Here is a 24,630-nt window from a genome sequence, read left to right as displayed (position 1 = left end):
TAAGCATTTTGTTCTAGAGATGAGTGTCTTGGCTACGGAGTTGATCTGTGCTGGGTGGTGGTGTGAGAGTGCATGCAGATAGCGGTTTGTGTGTGTTTTCTTCTGGTAGATGGTGTGTCCTAGGGAGCCATTGGGTTTCTTGTAGACTAAGACATCTAGGAAGGAAGTTGGTTGTTAACTTCTGTTTCCATGGTGAACTGTATTTTGGGGTGTAGGCTATTGAGGTGTGTGAGGAAGTTTTCAAGTTTTTCTTTCCCGTGTGGCCAGATTATGAAGGTGTCGTCTACGTATCTGAGCCAGAGTTTGGGTTTGTGATCAGATTTTTCTAGTGCTTGGGTTTCAAAGTGTTCCATGTAGAGGTTGGCAATGACAGGTGAGAGGGTGATCCCATGGGTGCGCCTTCTATTTGTTTGTATTTTTGTCCGTTATAGATGAAGTATGTGTTGGATAGGCAGTGGTTGGTCAGATCTAGTATGTGCTTGGGGGGGTTATATTTGTTTTGGATAGCTGTCAAGGCTTCTTTGATTGGCACTTGGGTGAAGAGGATATGACATCAAAGCTCACGAGTAGGTCGCTGGGCTGTAAGTTTTGTTTCTTTATGATCTCTATGAACTGGAATGAGTTTTTACGTGTGAGGCGATGGATTCTGCATAGGGCTGTAGTTGTTTGGCAGAAATTTGGCTAGGTTTTGTAGAGGTGAGCCTATGGAGCTGACTATGGGTCTGAGTGGGGTTCCTTCTTTGTGTATCTTGGGAGGCCGTAGAGCTTAGGGCATCTGGATGATTTCTCTCTGGGAATGATTCTTTGTTGGATTTCTTCGCTGATGGGGAGGCTTTTATTTTGGATCTAGTGGTTTTTCTAGGTAGGTGGTGGGGTCTGTTTTAGGGGCTTGTATGCAGGGTCTTGGAGTAGGTTGGTTAATTTGGTTTGGTAGTCAGATGTGTTCATAACCACCGTGGCGTTGCCCTTGTCTGCTGGTAGGATTATTATGCTGGTATCTTTTTTCAGGTTAAGTAGTGCTGTCTGTTCCTCTTTGGGTAAGTTGCTTTTGGGTGGCTTGCTGCTGCAGAGGATGTTGGTGATTTCGAGTCTGATTTTGTTAGCGTCATCGGGGTTGATTTTGGTCAGGCTGGTTTCAACTCCGCATATAATGGTCTCAGTGGGGATGTATTTGGGAGTGACTGCAAAGTTGAATCCTTTGGAAAGGACATCGGTTTCAGCTTTGGTGAGGATCCTATCTGAGATGTTATGCACTGTTTGTTTCATGTGTTGCTGTGAGGGTGGAGGGGTTTGTTTCTGGCGTTCTTGTAGTCTTCGGAGTTTGTTGGTGTGCGTGTCTGTCTTGAGGGTGGTCTGTGTTTCGGCTCCAGACGGCAAGTTGTTTTGGATTTGTCCCAAAGTGCCGGGTGCATCTTGTTGCTGAGTTTGAGGTGAAGTGTGAGGAGATCTTTGTTGATTTGATCTAGGAGGAATCTTTTTGTGTGAAGTTCATTTCTGATTAAGGCCAATTCTGTTCTTTTTAGGATGCGTTTGGTGGCTGCAGAGTTGGAGTGGAATTTCAATTGGAAGCATTTGGGGATTAAATTTTCATCGCGGCAGTTTCGTAGGAATGCGAGGTCACATAAAATGGAAGCTCTTTGGACTTCTAGTTTTTCATAGGTCCTGGTCAGATGGTGGATTTCCTCCCCGTAGAGGTGCAATATTTGTTTTCTGAGGTTTTCACGGGTGTTTGTATATAGGTCTTTGGTTGTTCGGGTTTTCTCCCGTGTAAAATTGGAAGTGTCTTGGCGACGTTTCGACGAAGTCTCATTCGTCATCTTCAGGCTTCAGCTTCGTGCTTCTGGGAGCAATGTGTGATCGCAGCTATTTCTTCCTTTTAACTGCTAGTGGGGGTTTGAACTGATTGGGTGGGAGCTTGGCTGTGCTCTGATTGGCTGGGGGTTTTTCTGTGCTCTGATTGGCTGGGGGTGTGTCCTGTGTTGGTGGGGGCTTGGTTGTGCTCAGTCTAATCTGTGCTGCAGGGGGACCTGAGCTGGTGAGCTGCACTGCTGCTGTTTGGCTTCGTGTTCGCGGCCGCACTACATCTTCGTAGTGGGTGTCAGTCTGCTGCATGTATGGATTGGAGGGGTTTGAAGTGGCTAATGTTGCAGCTGCGGTCTGGCTTCTGGTCCTTGGTCGTGCTTCCTGATCAGTGTGGGTTTGGGTGTGCTTTCTGGGTGGATGTGTGGTGGTGACATCCTGTGTGGACCTCGTGAGTGTGGGTCTGGTGTCATTCCTCGTGTTAGGGACACGTTTGTCAATAAGGGCAGGTTTCCAAATGGCTGGTAGGCGGGAGGTATCATCTCGTTTGTTCATGCTGTGTGGGCGTTTTTCTATCTCGATGGCTTCTCTGATTATTCTGTTGTTAAAGTGTTCAGTTTTGGCGATAGTTCTGGTTTTTTAAAGTCAATATCGTGTCCTGTGACTTTAAAGTGTTGGACCAGGGAAGAAGTTGGTTCCTCTTTTTTGAATGAGTTCTTGTGTTCTTCAATGCGTGCACTTATTCTTCTGTTGGTTTGTCCAATGTATGTGGTGGGGCAGGCGGTGCATGGGATTTCATATACTCCTTGATTTTCTAACTCAATTTTGTCTTTGGGGTTTCTTAGGATGGTGGATATTTTTTGGTTTGTGCAGAATGCTGTCTTGATGTTATGTTTGTGGAGGATCTTGCTGATTCTGTCTGTGGTGCCTTTTATATATGGGAGGAGGGCTGTGCCATTTTCTTGCTCTCTGTCTTGGGTTTTAGTGGGGGGTTCTTTTTGGATTAGTTTGGTAATTTTATTTCTCTGGAATCCATTGGATGTTAGTACGTTTGTGAGAGTGTGTAGTTCGGTTTTTAGGTGTTGTATATATATATAACATTTATAATTCAAATTAGGAAAAAAAAATAAGAAAAAGATAAATGAAATTTTAAGTTAGGACAAGTAAACTGTTATTTATGTGTTCTATTTAATGCATATGTTACCTTTTCAAGTGTAAGCAATATGTAATCCATTATTAGTTTAAAGCTTAACTGAAATATCATATATGAATAGTCTCCACAAACAGTATTTTTCTGCAAACAAATGAGAAAAAAATAGTGACTTCTTAGATATTAGGCAGGTTCTTCTGAATTCTTTAACTCATTTGATCAACAGTGATTAATAATCTGTATATTTATTTAACTGTACAAAAGCTTCATTGATTGTAGCAATTAAAATCAGTGGAAGCCTTTTGCACCTATGTGTAAGTAGAAGAATTTTCTGGATAGTTTTTTCATTTATACTGATTAGCAGACTAATTATGAACTGTTTATTTAGTAAGAGTGCGCAAGTTTCTCTTATGTATGTTATCTGTGACATTATCTTTAGTTAATGTTGTATCATTATGACATGAAGAATAGTTATAAATCAGACTAAAGCAAACGAGATTTAAAGAGCTGGCTATGGGTCTTTCAGGAACATTGCTATTTTTTATCTAGTGAAGATGAATACATATTTTAAAACTATGGGTGTCAAGGTAGGACGTGGAAGCAAATAGGAAAATATGCATGTGACATTGTGAGATGAATCCTGCCCTGCATGGTTGCATGCAACACTGTAATACAAGTACTAAAGGACAGAGCTTGTGTCTTATCAAAAGACACACTCCATCATTTTAGCATCTATAAAATATTAAAAATAGAAGTTTGTGAGGAATAATCTGAGCAATGTAAGAGTAATAATCAGTATATCATCCTGATGAAGAGAACAAAATCACAAATTCCACAAAAATTGTCACTCAATGCATTACCATTATAAATAAACAACTTTCAGATAATTACAAAATAAGACTTTCTTCAACTTAAAGATGAGTACACCACAGCATAGGTCTTTGTGGAATACAAATTAACATTTTATGATTTCCATGGCAATAAACAATACAAGTGTACTGCACATAAAAAGTGGATTAATCAAATTTCTATGGTGGACATGAAGATATCACTATTTGGTGGATATGACATAATTCAATCATTGATAACTTTAACAATTTCCAAATAATGGAAGCACTAATGGACAAAACAGAAATGTCTGTAAATCCTAGATCATCTTTGTATTGCTCAAGTGAAAGCCACAGTGGCCACTCTTGACACTAGTCAGGATCTATGACCTTAAGTATTGAGTTGTTTTTCATAGGAAACTAATATGCTGCAAAGAAAAGAGTCTTAAGCATAATTATAATTTTTATTTGCAAGAATCTTTGGTAATCCACATAAATTATAAAAGGATACACATGTAATATGTAAATAGATACACATAAGAGCAATGAGAAAGAGGGAGGGAGGGAGGGAGCAAAAAAGCAAGAGAGAGGTTGGATATAGATGAAAGAAAAATGATAGCTATAACTAAATATAAAATGTTAATATATAGTATAAAATAGAAAAAGGACAGTCTGGTCTTTTGTTGGGAAATGTACTTCTCTGATAAGAAAATGATAAACTGAGATAGTAGTGTATCCAGCATAGGAATGTTTGGAATGGTGTTAGTGAAAGTAACTTTATCCACTCAGCTTCTAATAAACAATATTTTATTACTAACCATATACTGCTGAACAACTACCTCATCAGACTGGTCATGTCAAGGTATTTTTTCTCCATATTTTTAACTTTGTATATTTTATTTGGTTTTTATGATCTCTTTAATTGTAAACCCCACAGAGTCTCTTATATAATGAAATGGATGGTATATAAATTTGATTAATAAACATTCCAAATTACAGTACCCGTCGGCATAAAATTTGGGAATCTGTGATTTAGGCAGTAGGAAACTCACACTGATTGAGCTATGCTTTATGTTTATTGGTTCCCTCATTAAGACACACACAAGAAGAGAAGACAACTAATATGCCTAAAGGCTACAGCTTGGAGTTTTTAACCTTCAGGTAAATGCCATCTTTATTATCAGTTAATGTTAGAATCAGTTTTGAAAACACAAGAAAGACTAATTAATTTATAGTATACATAATATGGTATAATAAAACAAGACTTTAATATTTCTTTTAAAATTATATGTTTTGGTAAGTCAGGGTTGATTTTGATATTTCTTATGATTTTTTAAAAAAATGCTGCAAATTAATTGTAATGTGAGAAAATGTGGAACATTACCAATATGGTATCAATTGTTTTTTTAAAAAATGTACTGCTAAATGAAGTTATATCACATTTATTGATTCCAAATTAAAAAGGTTACATAAAAGAAAACTGACACCAAGCAAATATGCAATGAAAAATATGCATAAAGTTACATATATTTTGACATTACATTTAGGAAGAGGCTATTACAGATACAATTTGCACATCTTTAAGAAAAATAAGATACATGACAGTAAACATTTGTGATTGTTAATAACATAGAATGACATGGACAAAATTAAATGAAAAATGTACACTTCATAAACTACTTTAAATATACATATTCTATATTTGGAGAGTTTTGTTCTTAAATAACATTTTAGATATGAGTTCATTCATTTCCTCATTCTTATTCTCATACAGAGTTCAGTTTCAGTGATAGTACATACAAGTGAATCTTGGATTTAAGTTTGAATATAAGTTTCTTTCTCACTTTTTTCTTTGTTACAGATGAGAAGAAAGAGAACACTGGTGGTCTCATGCTAAAAGAAGCCAGCTTCAGACTAAAATAAGCTTCAGGAAACTGCAATTCTAATTTAAGTTAATTTAATAAATTCAAGATTAAAATATAATGTAAGTCAGAGTTCCCCCACCTTTCTTGCTTTATGGACTGGTTGTGGCGGGTGGAAAGAGGTGATGATTTTACAAAAGTGATAGGCAAGCATGCATGCAGCTACATTTGCGCAAGTGGCAGTCATGCATGCCCACTGCTCATGTAATGCATACACAAGTGCTTGCCCACTGCTCGTGCAAGTGGAGATGCATGCATACACACGCTTGCCTGCTGCTTCCATGGCCCGGATCTGATTGGCTCACGGCCCCATAATGTAGCCCAGGGGTTGGGGACCCCTTATCTACGTAATCATTTGATTCAGGCTGGTATTTTTTTCCAAAAGATTAGAATGCTGTGCAGTCTTACTTTGAATTAAGATGAACATGACATTTAGGGACTGAAGGCTACATTTAATAAGATTGCTTCATCTGTATATCAGGATTTTTAACGGGTTAATAATAAAGGCAATTAATTACTGGAATTAATTGAATTATATAACCCACATAAAGCTTCCAAATGCACTCTACATTATACATTGTTTTCATTAATGTTATGCAATGAGTTAATCCCAATGAATAAGTCACCAACTAATTAAAATGTTTTATTAAATAAATTAAAATTCACCCATTACTTTTTTTACTGGTGGGAAACTGTTGGGGGAAATGGCAAGAAAAATATGTGCCATCTTTATACTTTTACTGTCTAAAGCCTTTCTTTTCATTTACCTTTTATCTTTTTCTTCCATATCTACATCTTTCAACTCTCAGCTAACTTCTCAATTAGCTTATGAGCTCTAAGTCTCATATTTGCAGACTTTCTTTCTCTTCTTCATTCCAAAAGCTCGGCCAGTTCTTTGTTGTTATCAAGCTTTGTCTTGTTTATTATTGTATATGCCAGGATCATAGGTAACATAGGTATTAGAATGCATGTGATATACTATCCTTGTTTGTTCACAGTATTCTGATTGGATAATTTTTCTGGTCACTGGGTGTCTTTAGAAGAAAACTGAGATATTTTAGCAGCAGCTGCAAGATAGATCCTTGGACAATGCCTTGAGACAGTGCTATCCCTAAATAGTTGACATTGAACATGTGTGTTTCTGAGTATGTGTACACTTATACACATTCAGAGAGACAGAGAAAGACAGAGAGAGAGAAAGAGAGAGAGAGAGAGACAGAGACAGAGACAGAGAAAAAATCAAAATATATAAAGTACAGATACAACAATCATCTTTAAAATAAAATAAAAATGCTTTCCTGTTTTTTTCCTGAAAAAACAATCACTGCAGATTATTTTTTACTAGCACAATGGTTATAACATTTGCTCAGGTGCCAATCAAAATGTAGCATTGGTTTAGAAAAAGGAAAATAGGACAATAGTGCTTATACTAAACTGAAGTCCATTCCTGTCATGCAAACCATGGTTACAAAATCCAATTGGGCAACCTGTCAAGGAGGATAAGTACTAGATCTTGTTTGTTTTATGCTCTTCCATGTCACTTTTAAAAAGTTTAGTTACAAGGGTCATAATTAGAGTGATGAGAAAGCCATTTGGTGGTTATGGAATAGGTAAGGAAGCCTGAATACCTGAAGCCTGCTACCAATAAATTTGCCATGGTGAAGATATAAGATGAGCAACCTAATTCAGGTTCTCTGTGTTGCAATTTTTTTTTCAGTGGATGTTTCCGCCTAGCCACCCTCTCTGAAAATTAGAAGAGGAAATGATTACTAGTGATCAATAGTCACGGATTACCATTAACTGGCGCAAAGATGTATCAGTGGAAGTGAGACGTATTTGGGAATAGAATTTCATGTTGTTTTATAGATTCTGCTTCTTGTCTGAAGATATTCAATACGTTGATCCTAGACTGCAATTTTTAGAAATCTAATATTATGGCTGCTGCCTTATTAATTATGTTTCATTAAAGAAACATGCACATGATAAAATAGAATTATAACGCTGTTTGAACACTACAACTTCTTTCTATTATGAATTGGTTACATTTTCCCAAACTAAAAAGTGAAATCCTATACATAAATTATATGCAATATCTATCAGATGTAATCTGAAATAGGTTGATGTTCTCCCTAATACCAAAGGTACATATTTAATTTCAAATATCTCAATTTAATCTTTCTTTAAGATAAATGCAGTACAAGTCTGTGTCATGGCAAATTTCCTCAAACTTTTATATTAATCAGCTTTATTTTCCTTGTTTCTCTTTTTTAAAAAAATGCAACTATAGATTCCTTCAATCACCAAAATTAGCAGTATGTTTCCACTGAAGCAGAACAATTCTATACATGTATTTAAAAACACTTCAATTCATTTTCAGAAGCCAGCTCCATGGAATTCAGTGCAATTTATTTTTGTTTTTGTTTTTACAAGTACAGGAAGTTCTTTGCTTAGCAACCATTTGAAGTCATGACAGTGCTGAACAAAGTGACTTATGACTGATCCTCATATTTATAACAGTGTCCCTGTGATCTCATGATGATGATTTGAACCCTTGGCAATCATTGCACATTTACAATGGTCACGACAACTTATAGTCACATGATCATCATTTGCAACCTTCTCACAGGCAAAGTCAATGAGGAAACCAGCCGAAAAGTTTGCAAGTCACAATCATGTGTTGTCTTAGTTAACTATAATGATTTTTTTTAAAAAAGCAAAGCAAAAAACTTGTAAAATTGATAATGTGATACGACCTTTAATGACTGTGATGCTTAATAATGACTTTTTTGCTTCCTACTGTAGTTGTAAATCAAGGGCTGCATTTATCTGTAAATGCACCATGTGTAAATTTGATGAGAACTGCAGCTTAAGAAAAAGAAATGAATATATTTAGAACTAATCTTAGAGATGATCACATTTTAGATTTTAAATTCATAAACTAGTTCTGAAAAATGTTAAGAGACTTAAAATAATTCTTATATATACATATATACATATTATGTTAACCAGTAGCTTTAACAATGACAATGCTTTTCTGAAACTTTTCTTTTCTTCAGTCACTGTAAGAGTCATTTCAAAAAATTTAAGTGGAAGCCTAAACTTTAACTTTTATTTCTTTTAAAGAAAGTAGCAAAGATGTAACATTTATTTTTACTAAAATGCCATGGTGTTCATTGACTTGTTTGTTTGTTTACTTACGTACTTACTTACTTGCCAGCCTAAATGAAGGAATGAAACAGTGTGAGTCATTGCAGCTCATGCCATGCTGGTTTTATCTTAGCAGAATGCAATGGGTAAAAAAAACCCTTTACTTTTAAAAAGTAAACTCACAGAATTATGTATTTTTAATAAGATTCTCTGGCCAATATAAATTTAAACATCATTCTTCCAATCTCTATAAAAGAGCCGAACCCCCCCCCCCAAAACCCCAAAACCATTTCATGGGGAATGCTAATGACACAGCTGGTGCAACTAGGCAAGTTTTGTTGCAGTTTTTTAAATTATTGTTTAGAATTAAAGTAACATAGAACTATTCTTATCTGGTAGAATCTTGAAATATTCTAATTATCCCTATTACATAACTTCCATTTTAAACAAACCACTTGCATTATCAGGTTTTGATATGGGAATTACCTTGTATTAGCAACATTACCATTTGCATGTATTTATTAGAAAAAACATTTTTAGGCTACATTCTATACTTTGGTAATTAGAGTAAATATGTTTATGAGGTTTGAAGTAATACCATTACAAGATCAAAAATCCGACATCTTGTATTTTGATTTGCAATGTATCTGCAAATCATTTTATCAGTAACATTGAAAGATGCCTTAAAATTTAATGTCATTTGAAGTAAAGGTCATGATGACATTTAGAGGATAGCTGTTATATGAGAAAGAGGTTTTTTTGTTTTGGTGTACATGAGTATGCGTGAAGAAAACTGTTTTAGTTTATGGTTGCATTTTATATTATGATAATATTAATATTATAATATTTAGAGGATTTAATTGATTGAAATATTTTGATAAGAATACAAAAAAAAAATATTAGGGGAAGTTACCAAGACTTTAGAATAATAAAGTAGTTGTTTGTGCAAAAAATAGAAAAGTTTGAATTGTATATTATATAAATTATATATATCTGGGCTTTCCTCTGATTTGAGTGATATTTTGTAGTGTCTTTATTTGGTATTGTTTATATATAATCACAGTACAATCTTTTTTGAATTATTTATTTAATGGCAGAGATTATCTCACATATATTATAGACATGCAGGCAAAAAAATCAATTTGATTATTCAGTGAAAGAAGAAACTTTTCTGAAGACACTTATTTATGAAGCATGTATACTATGTAAGTGAAGGCTGAAAAACTAATTTTTTAAAAAGGAATGATGTAATAAGGAAGATATCACATATAAACACATTTTCATAAAGGCACGGCAATATGCATAGTAGTTTAGATGACACCAAATGTTTCATAATAAGGCTCCAATTATATGCTAAACGTAACATACAGGTGATTTCGTAATCCTATTAATAACTATATATTGATTGGCAAAAACCAAAGTTAGATGAGAAGATAATCTTTTACTTTAAACCACACTACAAGCAACCAATCATATGTGTATTTGAAACTGTTTACACTGATGAATCAAGGACACATTTTAGCTTGGTAGGTTTCATCTTTAAGTTATAATATGTTTCTAGGCAATAAAGCCTTTACATCAAATTATATCTACCAAAAAGCAAATTTATGGTTTCTTCACTAAAAAAACCACTTGTGAGAAATATTCATGCAGTATCTCCAGTTGCTGTAGTGCTAGTATAACATAACAAATATTTTAAAAGAGTGCCAAAAATCTAATTTGATGCAAACTATTTTAGATTTAAAAAAATTCACAGAACAAATGCACTGCCATAGGCTTGGTTCACCAACAGTATTAAAAAATACACAGTATACTTATAACTATCAAGAAAACAAAACCAGCAGCATTCAGCTGCAGTGATTGACTTCCAATTCCACCTTTATGGGCTTCACAGCAAGTATCTGCTTTGATGAAAATCGATATAAAATTGGATTGAAAAGTTGAAAAAAAATGAGAAAAAAATATGTGTAAAAAGAAAAACGAACAGTGAGAGTGAGAAAGAAAAAAAGAGAAAAATAATTAATGCAATATTTACTGTACATAATGCCAGTCAGTTACTTAAAGCAATCATTTTAATATAAAATGCTGAAACTATAGATAAATGAAAGGCTTTTAAAAAGTAAGATGAATTTCAGATAAACAGTGATTAAAAATTGTGATAATTTCCGGCATAATTTCCTCTGTCAACTATAATTTTATTTATTTATTTATTTATTTATTTATTTATTTATTTATTTATTTATTTTGTCATAACAATATATGTAGAGATCAAGTTCATTAAGCTGCTATCTTGCACATGAACAGGAATATCATATTATCACACTGCTGCAGTTGCTGTCATTTAATCATCACAGTTTACTTACATCTTAAGCTAGTTCATCATGTGATATGTTCAGCAAGGACAATGAAAATGTAATAGAATTCTTTTCAACTCACCTGTACTGAGTATCCACATAACTAGAAGTGACAACTAAAAGTGACAATATTTCACTAAACTCACTCTACAAATTACTTAGTCTCAATGATTTACGTTCAGTTACATGGAGTTAATACAGTATAATACTTCTATAAAATGATTTACCTGCAAGTAGAAAAATTACAGAACTGCACATATTAACCCTGGCAATGAAATATTACATTTGCATATTAAATCGCTCAGGAAAATCATAGTCTAACACTCAATGTTAAAATTAGGATTTGAAATCCCTGATTTTACTATAGAATTGGTCATTGCTGAGATCACTGTTTCAGATCACTGCAATATGTGGTTTTAACCCTGTCATACATTCCCATATATGACATTTTAAAAAAAATATTAAACAAGGAAATGTAATTTGTTCAGGACAATGAACAGAAAAAACAAATAAACATGTATATATATAGCCAGAAAAAAACATTCAACAGATCAGTATAATAAATGAAAGATTTAGAAACAACAACTATTTTATTGAAACACTTTCATGTGCTTATGACAATAAACTAATACATAGCATAATGGGATAGCATAATGAATCAACTAGCCAAATAGAGAGCAAAACAGCCAGGTAGCCTAGAACTTGTGGTGTAGTTACTAGTGAATCAAAGTTCAGTCTTTTTTAAAATGTAACTGTCATTAATTATTTTAATGAACAGATGGAAGGTGTATTATCAAATTTGCAGATGCTAATAAATTTGTTAAAATAATTAAACTACTAGAATATAGAAAAAACAATATTTTGAGAAAGATGGAAGAATGGGTTGAAAGTAATAAAATGAATTTTAAAAGAATCGAGTGAATTTTTTTCACTGAGAGAAGAAAAATCAGATGGCCCAGAGTGGGGAATACTAAATTTGGTAATGGCATGGTATTTGTAAAAAAGATTTTGAAATAGTAGTTGATGAGCAAGCAGAACAGAATGCCTTCAAAGAACAGAAATGCAATTTGAATCTGCAACAACAGTATAATTTCTAAATCAAGAAAAGCTATCATTTCACTCTATTCTGTTTTGGTCAAAGCCCATCTTAGCTATTATGCTCAGCTGTGGGAAGTCCAATCATTGAATTTTCTGAAAAGCTGGAACATATTCAGAAAAAGAGCAATAAAAATGATGAGGGAAATCTCTGCATCTTTGAGAAGATCACTGATAGGAAATATGATAGCTCTTTTCAAATATCTCAAAATGGTACCGACAGATGTTTTTTTTAACCCACCCATCTGCAGACTTAAAGAATTAAAGTAAGATATTTTCTGTATGTTTGCTTTTATTTTATTGGTAATGAGCCTGGTTTGCAGCTTAAGTCACACAATTACTGCAGACTTGTATGTTCACTATTTATGGCAAAGTTTCAAAGGGACATGTGAGGCAGGTAGAATGTCCTCCCCTACCCCCACCCTAGATTCACAGGGCTGCTGAAGAAGTTGAAGATTAATGGCAAAAATGGGGAAAAGGATCAACCAACACCAAAAGAATGTGTGATGGATGTAAACATTCCCAGAAAGAGGAGGAAAGAAAGTTGGGCTAGAAAAGGAATCCGAGCATGGTGGAGGAAGTATACCATAGAGGAAGACAACACTAATCCAAAAGCCATGCTAAATGGTACAGTTGATAACTTTTCAAGAGGTCATTTAGGAAATAATCTTAGAAAATAATCATAATTATTCAATAATCATAATCAATAATCATTAAATAATTAAAATGAACAAGCTAACCATTTTAAATATTTAGATGTTTCAAGCACTTAGAACCAAAAAAAAAAAAAATCTATGGAGAATCATCCAGGTCATGATTGTCCCAAAGGTGCTTTTTTAAAAGGCAACTGGACTGTCTTTGTTTTGCTTGAAGATGTTTCTCTTCTCATCCAAGAAGCTTTTTCAAGTCTGAACAGAAGAAGCTTCTTGGATGAGAAGGGAAATGTCTTCAAGCAAAACAAAGTCCAGTTGCCTTTTGAAAAAGCAACTTTGGAAGAATCTTAGAAAAACTTTATTAAATTTATATACATCTAATATTGGCAAATGTATTCAGTTGTGCGTATGAATACTTATTTTTAAAACATTTTAAAGAAACAGAAAAAATGAAACAAGTTTCATTAATTCATAGAAGAAATGAGCGTCCCTTGAATTCTTTAATATCATCTATCTACAGGTGGTCTGTGTTAATAGAATCCTGGGTCATCTGCTGCAAGGAACCTGCAGTCAATAGTAACATTTGGCAGGACAATCAAGCTTTTTCTCTGACAAGGTCACAAAAAAGCTGTAGAGAAAGAGAAGCCAGCATGACTTCTATAATGTGAGTGGAGTGATTTTCTTCACCATCGGCCATCCCAACTCTTCCAAAGGAAAAGAAAACCATCTGTCATGTATAGAATATAGATTATTTTGAAGAATATAGAATTAAATATTTTTCTTCATATCAGGCCATTCCAATCAATACAAATTTTGGCTGAGGATTGACTGAGCAAAACCGATTTCTAGGCATCTCAGGCATTATCTTTTTTTTAATTATATTTTATTTTTCTGCCCTTCAACTCTTGCATGGTTTTAAAAAAAAAATAATTATGAGAAACCGACTCTCATCCATAGTTAATATTAGTTAACAGTTAATACTACTAATCCTATTGCTATTATATAGTATGGAAAATTGTTTTTGATCTTACATAAATTTTCTGTGACTTAAATTTTAAATCTATATGGTTAACATTTTTCAAATTTTGATTTAATTATTTGGTATATAAATATCAATTATGTACATTAATAGACATCACCACCCTTGATTTTTGTTTGGCAGTATGTCTGCCAATAGATAGCAAAAGTAGTTGAGATTCTATCTAGTGCAGATATTATTGCAAGTGAGCAAAAAAGCAAAGAAATATAAAAGAATATGAATCGGGGTGAAATGCTCCCGGTTCAGACCGGATCGCCTGATCTGGTAGCTATGGCGGCGGATGGTTCGGAGAACCAGTATTACTGCCTCCCCCCAGCATGCCCAGCTGAGCCACATGATCATCAGAGGTTTTTTTTAACTTTTAAAAGCATTTTTAATTCGGCTGAAAAAAATGCTTTTTTTTTTTAAAAAAAAGCCTCTGATAATCGCACGGCTCAGCTAGGATTGTCAGAACCCTTTCAATGCATTTTTTCCACAAGCTCTTCGACCAAAGAGGCTGTAAAAAAATGCTCTGAAAGGGTTCTGGCAATTAGGCAACTCAGCTGGGATCATCAGAATCCTTTCAAAGCATTTTTTCTACAAGCTCTTCAGCCTAAGAGGCTGTTAAAAAAAGCTTTTAAAGGGTTCTGATGATCCCAGCTGAGTTGCCAGAACCTTTTAAAAGCTTTTTTTTACAGCCTCTTCAACTGAAGAGGTTGTAGAAAAAAAATCTTTTTTAAAGTAAAAAAAATATATGTTGGGAATGGCCACCCAGTCTCATTCCCCCCCCCACCAAGCCACGCCTACAGAAGCGGTAGTAACAATTTTACATTTCACCCCTGATATGAATCGTTATGCCTATTAAAACTGAAGCCAGTAGCACTGAAGCCTACATCTGTCCTGCAAAGAATCCCTAATTGATGTAAGAGTAGAAATATATGGGATCTCAAATTTATATTATAATATTGTAAAAAGCTCTGCTGGCGATATATTTAAAGGAAGTGAACAGGGAATAAGCTAAGCAACTCTTTATAGGGTTTTTTTGTGTGTTTTTTTTTAAATTTACAATAGTAGCAGTATCTAGTTCTTTCCATAAGTGTCTGTGTGAATAATTACTTTGCTTTGCTGAAATAAAAACAATGTAAAATAATTCTGCATGCCAACACATACAGAGACAGCCAGAAATAGCCCCTGAAGTAGCCACATAATCCTGGTTAATTATTAAGTATTACTTCAGAAATTTTCCACAAGTCTTCTGCACAACAAATGAAAGCAGGCAGGCAAGCAAAGCTATAGTGCAAAATACTAAATTTTGTTGTCTAGAAAAAATTAAGCTGGTAATTTCTGGTTAACCTCACAATATATCAGCAAAAAGTCAAAAGAAGATGAGGACGAGTAGGATTAGACTATATCCAAATTGAATCTGGACTGGAAATGGTCCAGAGTGCTAACTAAAAGTTGTCCAGACTGAGGGCAGTCACAAGTAAATTCTAAGGAAACTAATGACAGCTCAAAATGAATGAATGACTAAGCAAATAAATCCATCACTCAACCTCTGCTTTCTGAAGTTTTGAGATTTGTGCAGATTTAGGCATCTTAATGTCAGTTTGGTGTAGTATTTTCTACTTTGACTACTTTTGTAAGAATATAATCTTTTAGCACTTCAAAAAATAAAGTTGTATTAGCCACAATTCACTTTTTCACAACTTCTTTTCAAATCTGTCTCAAATTCAGATGGGGTATTTTAAATGTCACAATACATCTTGCAATTAAAATTATCACACCAAAAATGTTTGTCTATTGCAAGATAAACAAAGTTATCTTGTCCTCCCTATAGCTACTGAATGCTATTGAACTTTAATTTACACTTCATGTCTAGGATTTTATTTTTGTTGTTCATGAAAATTCATTCATGAAAATGTGTCTTTTTTTCATTTCAAAGACCTAGTTTAAAATTTCTAAGTAGCATAATTAATTTACAGGCAAAGATGTTAATACTGTATAATCAAATTTCATTAAATGTCATTATGTGTTAAGCACGAACAACCAGAGCCACACGTGAATAGCTGAAATTAGTAATTTTATATTCTACCACCTAATGTTACAAGAATCTCACCAAACTACTTCTCTTCCCCTGGAAACAACAAAATAACTTCATGGCTCTTGGAGAAGGTCAAATTTATGTCACTAGAGACTGTGCAACAACTCCAAGCTAGGTCATCGCTTGACCCCCTCCTTTCAGCCTAGCTGGCAGCTTTCCAATATCATGCTTAATACCAGGCAGCTATTTTAAACAAAACACATCCAACTGAAAATATTTTACACACTGCTTTGTGCATTAATATTGCTTCATGTAGAAGGAGGACACTTACACAAGGTTTTGGGGTTGTTGTTTTTTGCAAAAACTATTAGTAGTTGCATATTGTTCTCTCCAACTCTGGAAAATCTCTTTATAGAATCCATTTATATCCGAATGCCACAAAAATTGTTCTAAAATTCTGATGTTTAAAAAAGGCTATAATAAGTAAATTGTATACTGATGATTTAGCCTTTTGTGATATATATTGATTAGCATGTAAAACACAATAAAGTTATCTGTTTAGTCTACCAGCAGTCAGAAACAAAGTTTACGGAAAGCCTTAATAATTTATAAAGGAATTTAAAAAGCATATTAACCTCTGTTAAAACTAAAAGTAGACATTAACTGCTAGATAACATATTAAAATTAACTTACCTGTAATAATATTGGGCTTTGGTGGCATGATGAACTCATATAAAGTTGGCTCTGAATATCCCAGCCTGTTTATAGCAGTAATTTGCACTTCGTAGCCCATTGTCCACTGCAAATGCTCAAGAATAATGAAGTCTTTATTACCGTGAACCTTTTTTTCTTCCCATTGTTCTTCCTTATCTTTCTGTAAAGTTTGAATAGTAGTTGAAATTATAGTGAACTAATATGTATAATGAATATTTTTAATATTGATTTGCAATTATTTCAAATCAGGCATTATGATTATTTTCCTCTTGTGCACAGAGAATCATCTAATCTTAAAGCTTTATCAACTGTATTTAGAACTAGGTTATAAAAACCCAGTTTCTTTTCACTTAAACATTTAATATTGGAACAAAATGTATATTCTCTGGCAACAAAGTGGTTGTGTATGTACACTGAAATGACAATACTCCTGTTTCAAATATTAACTTATTTATATACACAGCCAAACAACTTTGTAGGTCTCATCTTTAATTTATTACAAGGTGTGTGAGCCACTGGTTTATATTATATTACACATTATAATGAACGCATGTAAGGATTACAGAGATAAACAATGTGAAGTATTTAATATAATGCAAATCTCAATTTTTGGACTTTATATTAAATATATATCAGATCATACTACTAGGACACCTTGACAGTTAACAAATTTTTAGGTTTGATAGCCTATATCCAATAGGTCTAAAATGTGAAAATGCTAATAAACTAACTAAAATAGATATTGCTTATATCTCAGTTAAGTAGGATTAGAAAGTAGTACTTTATCCCCCAATTTTTAAAAAGAATCCTGCCTTATCAGTCATGGGAAGAGCCCTTAAAGGATCCAAAATATTGAATGAGATACATGTTGGTTGGCCTTAGTTACTTCATTAATAATTATTTATGTCCATTCCACTATCCTGCTGTTTTAATATTCCAAAGGCTGATATGGTATGATTTTATGCTACATTATATTATAGTTGCTTTCTCTCATGCCCCTCCAGAATCAATAAACCAATCAATAATCATCTGTGCATGAATTAAAATAGTTACATAAAACAATATTATTCAACTGTTAAGCAAGTGGTAATAGTAAACAATAATCTGCAAATATTGATCTATAACTTATTTTATTAATAAGAAACTAGTTTCAGTAAAAAATAAGATATACCTGATCATGCAAACAAATATACAAACATGTATTTCAAGCAAAAAATATATATAAACATAAGTACACATACAGAGAGAAATATTTTTATCAATCAGTAGAAAGTCAGCATTATGATACTGTCTAGATTTATAGAATGAAGATATTTGATTTTTTTCACTATATGAAAATAGTATCTATGGAAAGGAAGAAATTAATTCATATGAAAGGTCGGATCTAGATAGTGGCAAAAATATGATGCATAGATGTCAAAAAGCATGGGTAGCAAAAATCACTCAACAATTTCCAGTAAGCAATTGTACTATCTGTTTATTATCATGTGCATTAATTGAAAACACTTTATTTCATATTCTTAATTCACCTTCTTAGTCCTTGAGTATTACTTGATCTTTGATTGCACAAACATGGTTTATAATTACTCATATGCTACAATAAAAAGTGAGAAATATATATGGCACATATACAAGAGGATAAACTCTCAGTCACTATTTCAGAGGTTGCAAAATATTTACAATGCTCAATTATAAATCCTGTTGCTTTGAAGTCTCATATCTTCTGGTAATAATTACTAAACATTGTGAAGCTATGATGCCCATGTGTTACCACTGTAAGGCTATATTTGTGAATCCTATTTCTATGTCTGAAACTTCCAACATCGATGTAGAACTGCCATTGTCATTACCATCACCTTCAAATACAGAAAGTACAAAAATGTATTTTCTAACTAATGAAAAGGAAAGACATGGAATATCATCCAATTTACATCCATCCTTAGACTGGTTGGAAGTTGGTGATATTTAAAAATCCAACCTGACCCATTTGTACCTTAAATTGTGTAATTGGTAACTAGATCTTTTAGTTCAGGTATAGTAATCCCTGAATCTTGTCCCAATCACAAACCCAAAATCACAACATTTTCCTTCAGTTGAAATTTTAAGATTGAAGAGCAGACCCTCATCACATGGATATAATAATTTAGCTGGGCATAAATGAAACAAAAGCCAAGCAAATTTTTGCATTCAAAGCTGACTGTGTTAGTTATAGAAGCCATTCCTTACCAGGGCTAATTCCTGAAAGTAAATTTAGATAACAAGGAGCACTTCTGATCTGGGATCCTGATCTTTTGGAAAGTCTAAAGTCTTCAGTGCCAATTGCTTGACACAGTTGGCAGTAAAACTGCCCTAGGGCCTCTGGCTCATTTTAGGAAGGGGAAGGAGGAGAAGTTGATTATAAATCATGAGAAGGCAAAAGGCAGTTATCCTAAAATAGCAATACAACCTATCATTAGGGGACAGATAATCATAAAATGAACAAGCTAAGCATTTTAAATATTTAGATGTTTCCAGTATCTAGAACCAAAAATGGTAATGCAACTTATGCATCCAATATGGCCCATGACAGTGTAGTCACCATTTTAAAATTTCACTGAAACAAGGGAGGATATTTTATTTCAGATGCTGCGTAACTATTATGCAGGTGGGATATGATTCCAGTGTAATTTCCAATGAAAGAAAAAGTGCAATCTGGCTTTCTGTTATATTTATTTATTTATTTATTTATTTGATCATATTTATATACCGCCCTATCTCCCGAAGGACTCAGGGCGGTTTACAGGCACTTAAAAAACACATAAATACAATATAAAGACAATTAAAAAACTTATTCTAAAAGCCCAATAATTAAAAATATAGAAATAAAACCCAATTTAAAACCCATAAATTTAAAATCTAACTCAGTCCTGCACAATTAAATAAGTATGTTTTAAGCTCGCGGCGGAAGGTCCGAAGGTCCGGAAGCTGACGAAGTCCGGGGGGTAGTTCGTTCCAGAGGGTGGGAGCCCCCACAGAGAAGGCCCTTCCCCTGGGCGTCGGTGAGAGGTATTCGGTAGCAGTAGGCGGTCCCGTAAATAACCCGGCCCTATGCCATGGAGCGCTTTAAAGGTGGTCACCAAAACCTTGAAGCGCACCCGGAAGGCCACAGGTAGCCAGTGCAGTCTGTGCAGGATGGGTGTTATGCGGGAGCCACGGGGGGCTCCATCTATCACCCGCGCAGCCGCATTCTGGACTAACTGTAGCCTCTGGATGCCCTTCAAGGGGAGCCCCATGTAGAGAGCATTGAAGTAATCCAGGCGAGACGTCATGAGTGCGTGAGTGACCGTGCATAGGGCATCCCGGTCCAGAAAGGGGCGCAACTGGCGCACCAGGCGAACCTGGTAGAACGCTCTCCTGGAGACGGCCGTCAAATGATCTTCTAGAGACAGCCGTTCATCTAGGAGGACGCCTAAGTTGCGCACCCTCTCCATCGGGGCCAATGACTCGCCACCGATGGTCAGCCGCGGATTTAGCTGACTGTACTGGGATGCCGGCATCCACAGCCACTCTGTCTTGGAGGGATTGAGCTTGAGCCTGTTTCTCCCCATCCAGACCCGTACGGCCTCCAGACACCGGGACAGCACTTCGATAGCTTCATTGGGGTGGTCCGGTGTGGAAAAGTACAGCTGGGTGTCATCCGCATACAGCTGGTACCTCACACCGAAACCACTGATGATCTCACCCAGCGGCTTCATGTAGATGTTAAACAGAAGGGGTGAGAGGATCGACCCCTGTGGCACCCCACAAGTGAGGCGCCTCAGGGCCGACCTCTGCCCCCCTGTCAACACCGACTGCGACCGGTCGGAGAGATAGGAGGAGAACCACCAATAAACGGTGCCTCCCACTCCCAATCCCTCCAACCGGCACAGCAGGATACCATGGTCGATGGTATCAAAAGCCGCTGAGAGGTCTAATAGGACCAGGGCAGAGGAACAACCCCTATCCCTGGCCCTCCAGAGATCATCCACCAACGCGACCAAAGCCGTCTCCGTGCTGTAACCGGGCCGGAAACCAGACTGGAACGGGTCTAGATAGACAGTTTCATCCAGGTGTAAGGGAAACTGATATACCACCATACTCTCTACAACCTTCGCCGCGAAGCGAAGGTTGGAGACCGGATGATAATTACCTAAAACAGCCGGGTCCAGGGAAGGCTTCTTAAGGAGGGGCCTCACCACCGCCTCTTTCAAGGCGGCCGGAAAGACACCCTCCACCAAAGAAGCGGTCGTAATCGCCTGGAGCCAGCCTCGTGTCACCTCCTGAGTGGCCAGCACCAGCCAGGAGGGGCACGGGTCCAGTAAACACGTGGTGGCATTCAACCTACCCAACAACCTGTCCATGTCCTTGGGAGCCACAGGGTCAAACTCATCCCAAACAATGTCACCAAGACCACCCTTGAGCGTCTCACCTGAGTCACCGCAATTTCTGTTTATGGCCCTCAGGGAGCCAGTGCAGAATTAAGATTGTAGGTAGGGCTACCCTATAGATAATTTAGATCACAATTTGGTCATAATTTGGAAATCACATGACTAAATGACTGCAGGCTTACATTATAAATTATTATTTTTTTACTTTCTTATTTACTTCATGTGACTATGGGTCCTTTCCTAATCTTGCTTTAACACTCTCATGTCAGCCATACTGAAGGGCAAAATTGTCGAAAATCCAGAGATGAAGTTCAGAGGCAATGATCATGTGGATTAGGTAACATTGAATCCAGGCTGTTAAGTTCGGGCAATGAAGAGGCAGGAGATGATACAAGTGACAACAGCTCTTTGGTTTATTGTGATCCCAGCAAAAAGCAACAGGCAAAACCCCTCTTTAAATAGTATTTTGGCTGAGGCATCAGCCAATCAGCAACGTGCAATTTCCCGCCCAAATTTCCCTCCTGAAATTCAAATACATTACACTCTTCCCCTCCCAGAACACATTGTACCATATTTACATAGTTTTTTTGCATAACATTTGCATGTTATTTTTCCATGTAGTCACGCAGGTAGACAGGGCATCTCCTAACTCTTTCTGACCTGCACAATTCATTCCCTGGGAGTGAGTCGAGCTGGTCGGAGGGACTGTTTGTTCCTCCCAGCTCCTCCTCTGGGCCATCCGGCCCTGGATTATTGGCAGAGTCGTCCCTGCTGCCCTCTGGAGGAGCCGGTTGGCATCGCTGGACTTCTTCAGACTCAGCTAAGTCCTCCGATCGCCTCGGGGTTGAGTTAGCTGTTGGTTCAAATATTGGGTAGTCAGGGTCTGGCTGTTTGGTTTCTGGATTGTTTTGTATTCTTTTTCATAATTGATCTATGTGGCGTCTCCATACTCGGCCATCCCCCATGTCCACTATGTATGACTTTGGGCCCGTCACTCCTACAATTGTTCCCTTTAGCCATGCTGGGCCCTCACTATAGTTATGTGCTCATACCAGGTCACCTGTTATCATTGTTCTGGTTCTTCCCTTTGTGTTTTGGTACCCATCAGGGGAGTATGTTGGGTTTAACCGATCTAGGGGGCACTGGAGTCTTCTTCCCATTAGTAACTCCGATGGGCTGCGGCCGGTGGTCACACAGGGAGTTCTATGTTGGACTGCCAGGAAGGTATCAATTTTGGATTGCCAATCTCCTGGGCTAATTCTAGATAGCGCTTCCTTGACACTGCGTATGAAACGTTCTGCAAGTCCGTTCGTCGCCGGGTGGAAAGGCGCCGAGAGGACATGTTGGATGCCCTCTTCTGCCAAGTACCCCTCAAACTGGGTGGCCGTGAATTGTGGGCCATTATCGGACACTAGAGTGTCGGGCAACCCGTGTGTCACAAATAGATGCCTCAATACTGTGATTACAGCTTCCGCTGTTGTGGTTTTCATGAGTAAAATTTCTAACCACTTCGAGTAGGCATCTACCACAATTAAGAAGGTCTGCCCATGGAACGGCCTGACAAAATCTATATGGATCCTGGACCAAGGACCCTGGGGTTTCTCCCAATCCCTTATGGGGGCTGTTGGGGGTAGTGACCTTGATTCTTGACATGTTTGGCATTTCCCTACCCGGTCGCTAATGTCTTTATCCATTTGTGGCCACCACACGTAACTTCTTGCTAGGCTCTTCATCCTCACAATCCCCGGGTGGCCCACATGCAGTAATTCCAACACATGTCCTCATAATTTCTCCAGAATAACCACCCTATCCCCCCATAACAGACAACCCCCATGTACCGACAGTTCCGAACGCTTTTTTGTAAATTCTTTGAAATGATCCCCCGGTGCAGTGGGCCATCCCCTCTGCACCCAACCGATCACAGTTCTTATGACAATGTCTTTGTAAGATGCCCTAGTCACTTCTGTAGATGTGACTGGGCCAGAGTCCAAAGAGTCAATTAACAAGACGGGCGTCCCTGGGGTCGGGTCTTCGATAGTCTCTGGCAACGGGCATCTACTTAAAGCGTCCACATGTCCCAAATCTTTGCCCGGTCGGTGAGACAGTTTGTATGAATATGCTGCCAGGAAAATAGTCCAACGGGTCAGCCTGGGTGATAATGCAAACGGTGTTGGACGGTCCCCCGCCAAGAGTCCCAATAAAGGTCTGTGGTCTGTGACTATTTCAAATTGCCACCCAAACAGGTACTTGTGGAATTTTTTAACCCCAGAAACTATAGCCAGGGCTTCCCGGTCTAGTTGGCTATAGTTCCTTTCCGCTGCGGACATCGTGCGGGAAAAATATGCGATAGGGGCTTCTGAACTGTTCGGTAACCTGTGGCTGAGGACAGCCCCTACCCCGTAGGGTGATGCATCACAAACTAGTACTAATGGCAACGTCCCAATGTACTGTATTAGAAGGCTATCGCTAGATAAGAGATTCTTAACGCCTTCAAATGCCTTAGCCTCAACCCTGCCCCAAGTCCAAACAGCTTTTTTCGCTAGCAGTTTATGTAGCGGTTCGGCTACCGTTGCCTTATTTTTTAAAAATACCACATAGAAGTTTACAAGCCCCAAAAATGCTTGTAATTCCGTTTTGTTTTTTGGGGTTGGGGCCTTTCTAATGGCTCACACTTTGCTCTCAGTTGGGTGGATACCTTCCTTATCTATCTGGTAACCCAAGAATTCTACAGATTCAACTCCTATCTGGCATTTGTTGAGTTTAACCTTAAGCCCTGCAGACCTGAAAATGCCCAAAACCTTCTGCAATTTGACCCCTAATTCTTCCAAGTTTTCTGCTGATACCAATACATCGTCGAAATATGGAACTACTCCCGGTAGACCTTGTAGGAGTCATTCCATTAGGTTTTGGAATAACCCGGGGGCTACAGTAACTCCGAATTGAAGTCGAGTGCATTTAAAAGTGCCCCGATGTGTGACAATCGTCTGCGCTTCGGCCGTTTTGCCGTCAACTGGTAATTGTTGGTAGGCTTGGTCCAGATTGAGTTTGGCAAAAATCTGTCCTTGTCCTAACGAGTGCAACAAATGTTGCACTACGGGAATGGGGTAAGCACTCTTTTGCAATGCTTTGTTAAGCGTTGCCTTATAGTCAGCGCAAATCCGGACTGATCTGTCCGGTTTGACTGGGGTCACTATTGGTGTCTCCCATTTTGCATGGTCAACGGGGACTAGTATTCCCTGGCTTACTAATTTGTCTAGTTCCCTGTCAATCTTGGGTTTTAGGGCGAATGGGACCCTCCTAGCTTTTAATCTAATGGGAGCCACCTGGGGGTCCAATTGAATGAAATGGGGGTCCCCACGTACTTGCCCAGGCAGTCTTGGAAAATGTCCTCGAATTCTCTCAACAATTCGTCCTTCAGGTTGACTACGCTTCTGTGAACCCCGGTTAATTCCATGCCCAAGGCTCTGAACCAGTCCAGACCTAGCAAACTGGGCAGGTTTCCA

General features: G+C 37.0%; 1 protein-coding gene across 1 annotated transcript in view; it reads right to left on the bottom strand.

Moving 5' to 3' along the window:
- Positions 1 to 24,630, bottom strand: part of NCAM2 (neural cell adhesion molecule 2) — a 182,988-nt gene that overhangs the window by 17,487 nt on the left and 140,871 nt on the right. The window contains exon 15 of the mRNA XM_058186494.1: positions 16,701 to 16,881. Coding sequence (XP_058042477.1) covers positions 16,701 to 16,881 — 181 coding nt within the window. The remainder of the gene's footprint in view (positions 1 to 16,700; positions 16,882 to 24,630) is intronic.

Source organism: Ahaetulla prasina, chromosome 5 (genome assembly GCF_028640845.1).
Source record: "Ahaetulla prasina isolate Xishuangbanna chromosome 5, ASM2864084v1, whole genome shotgun sequence".
In the NCBI taxonomy this organism is placed as follows: domain Eukaryota; kingdom Metazoa; phylum Chordata; class Lepidosauria; order Squamata; family Colubridae; genus Ahaetulla; species Ahaetulla prasina.
This window is presented reverse-complemented; position numbering and strand designations above follow the sequence as displayed.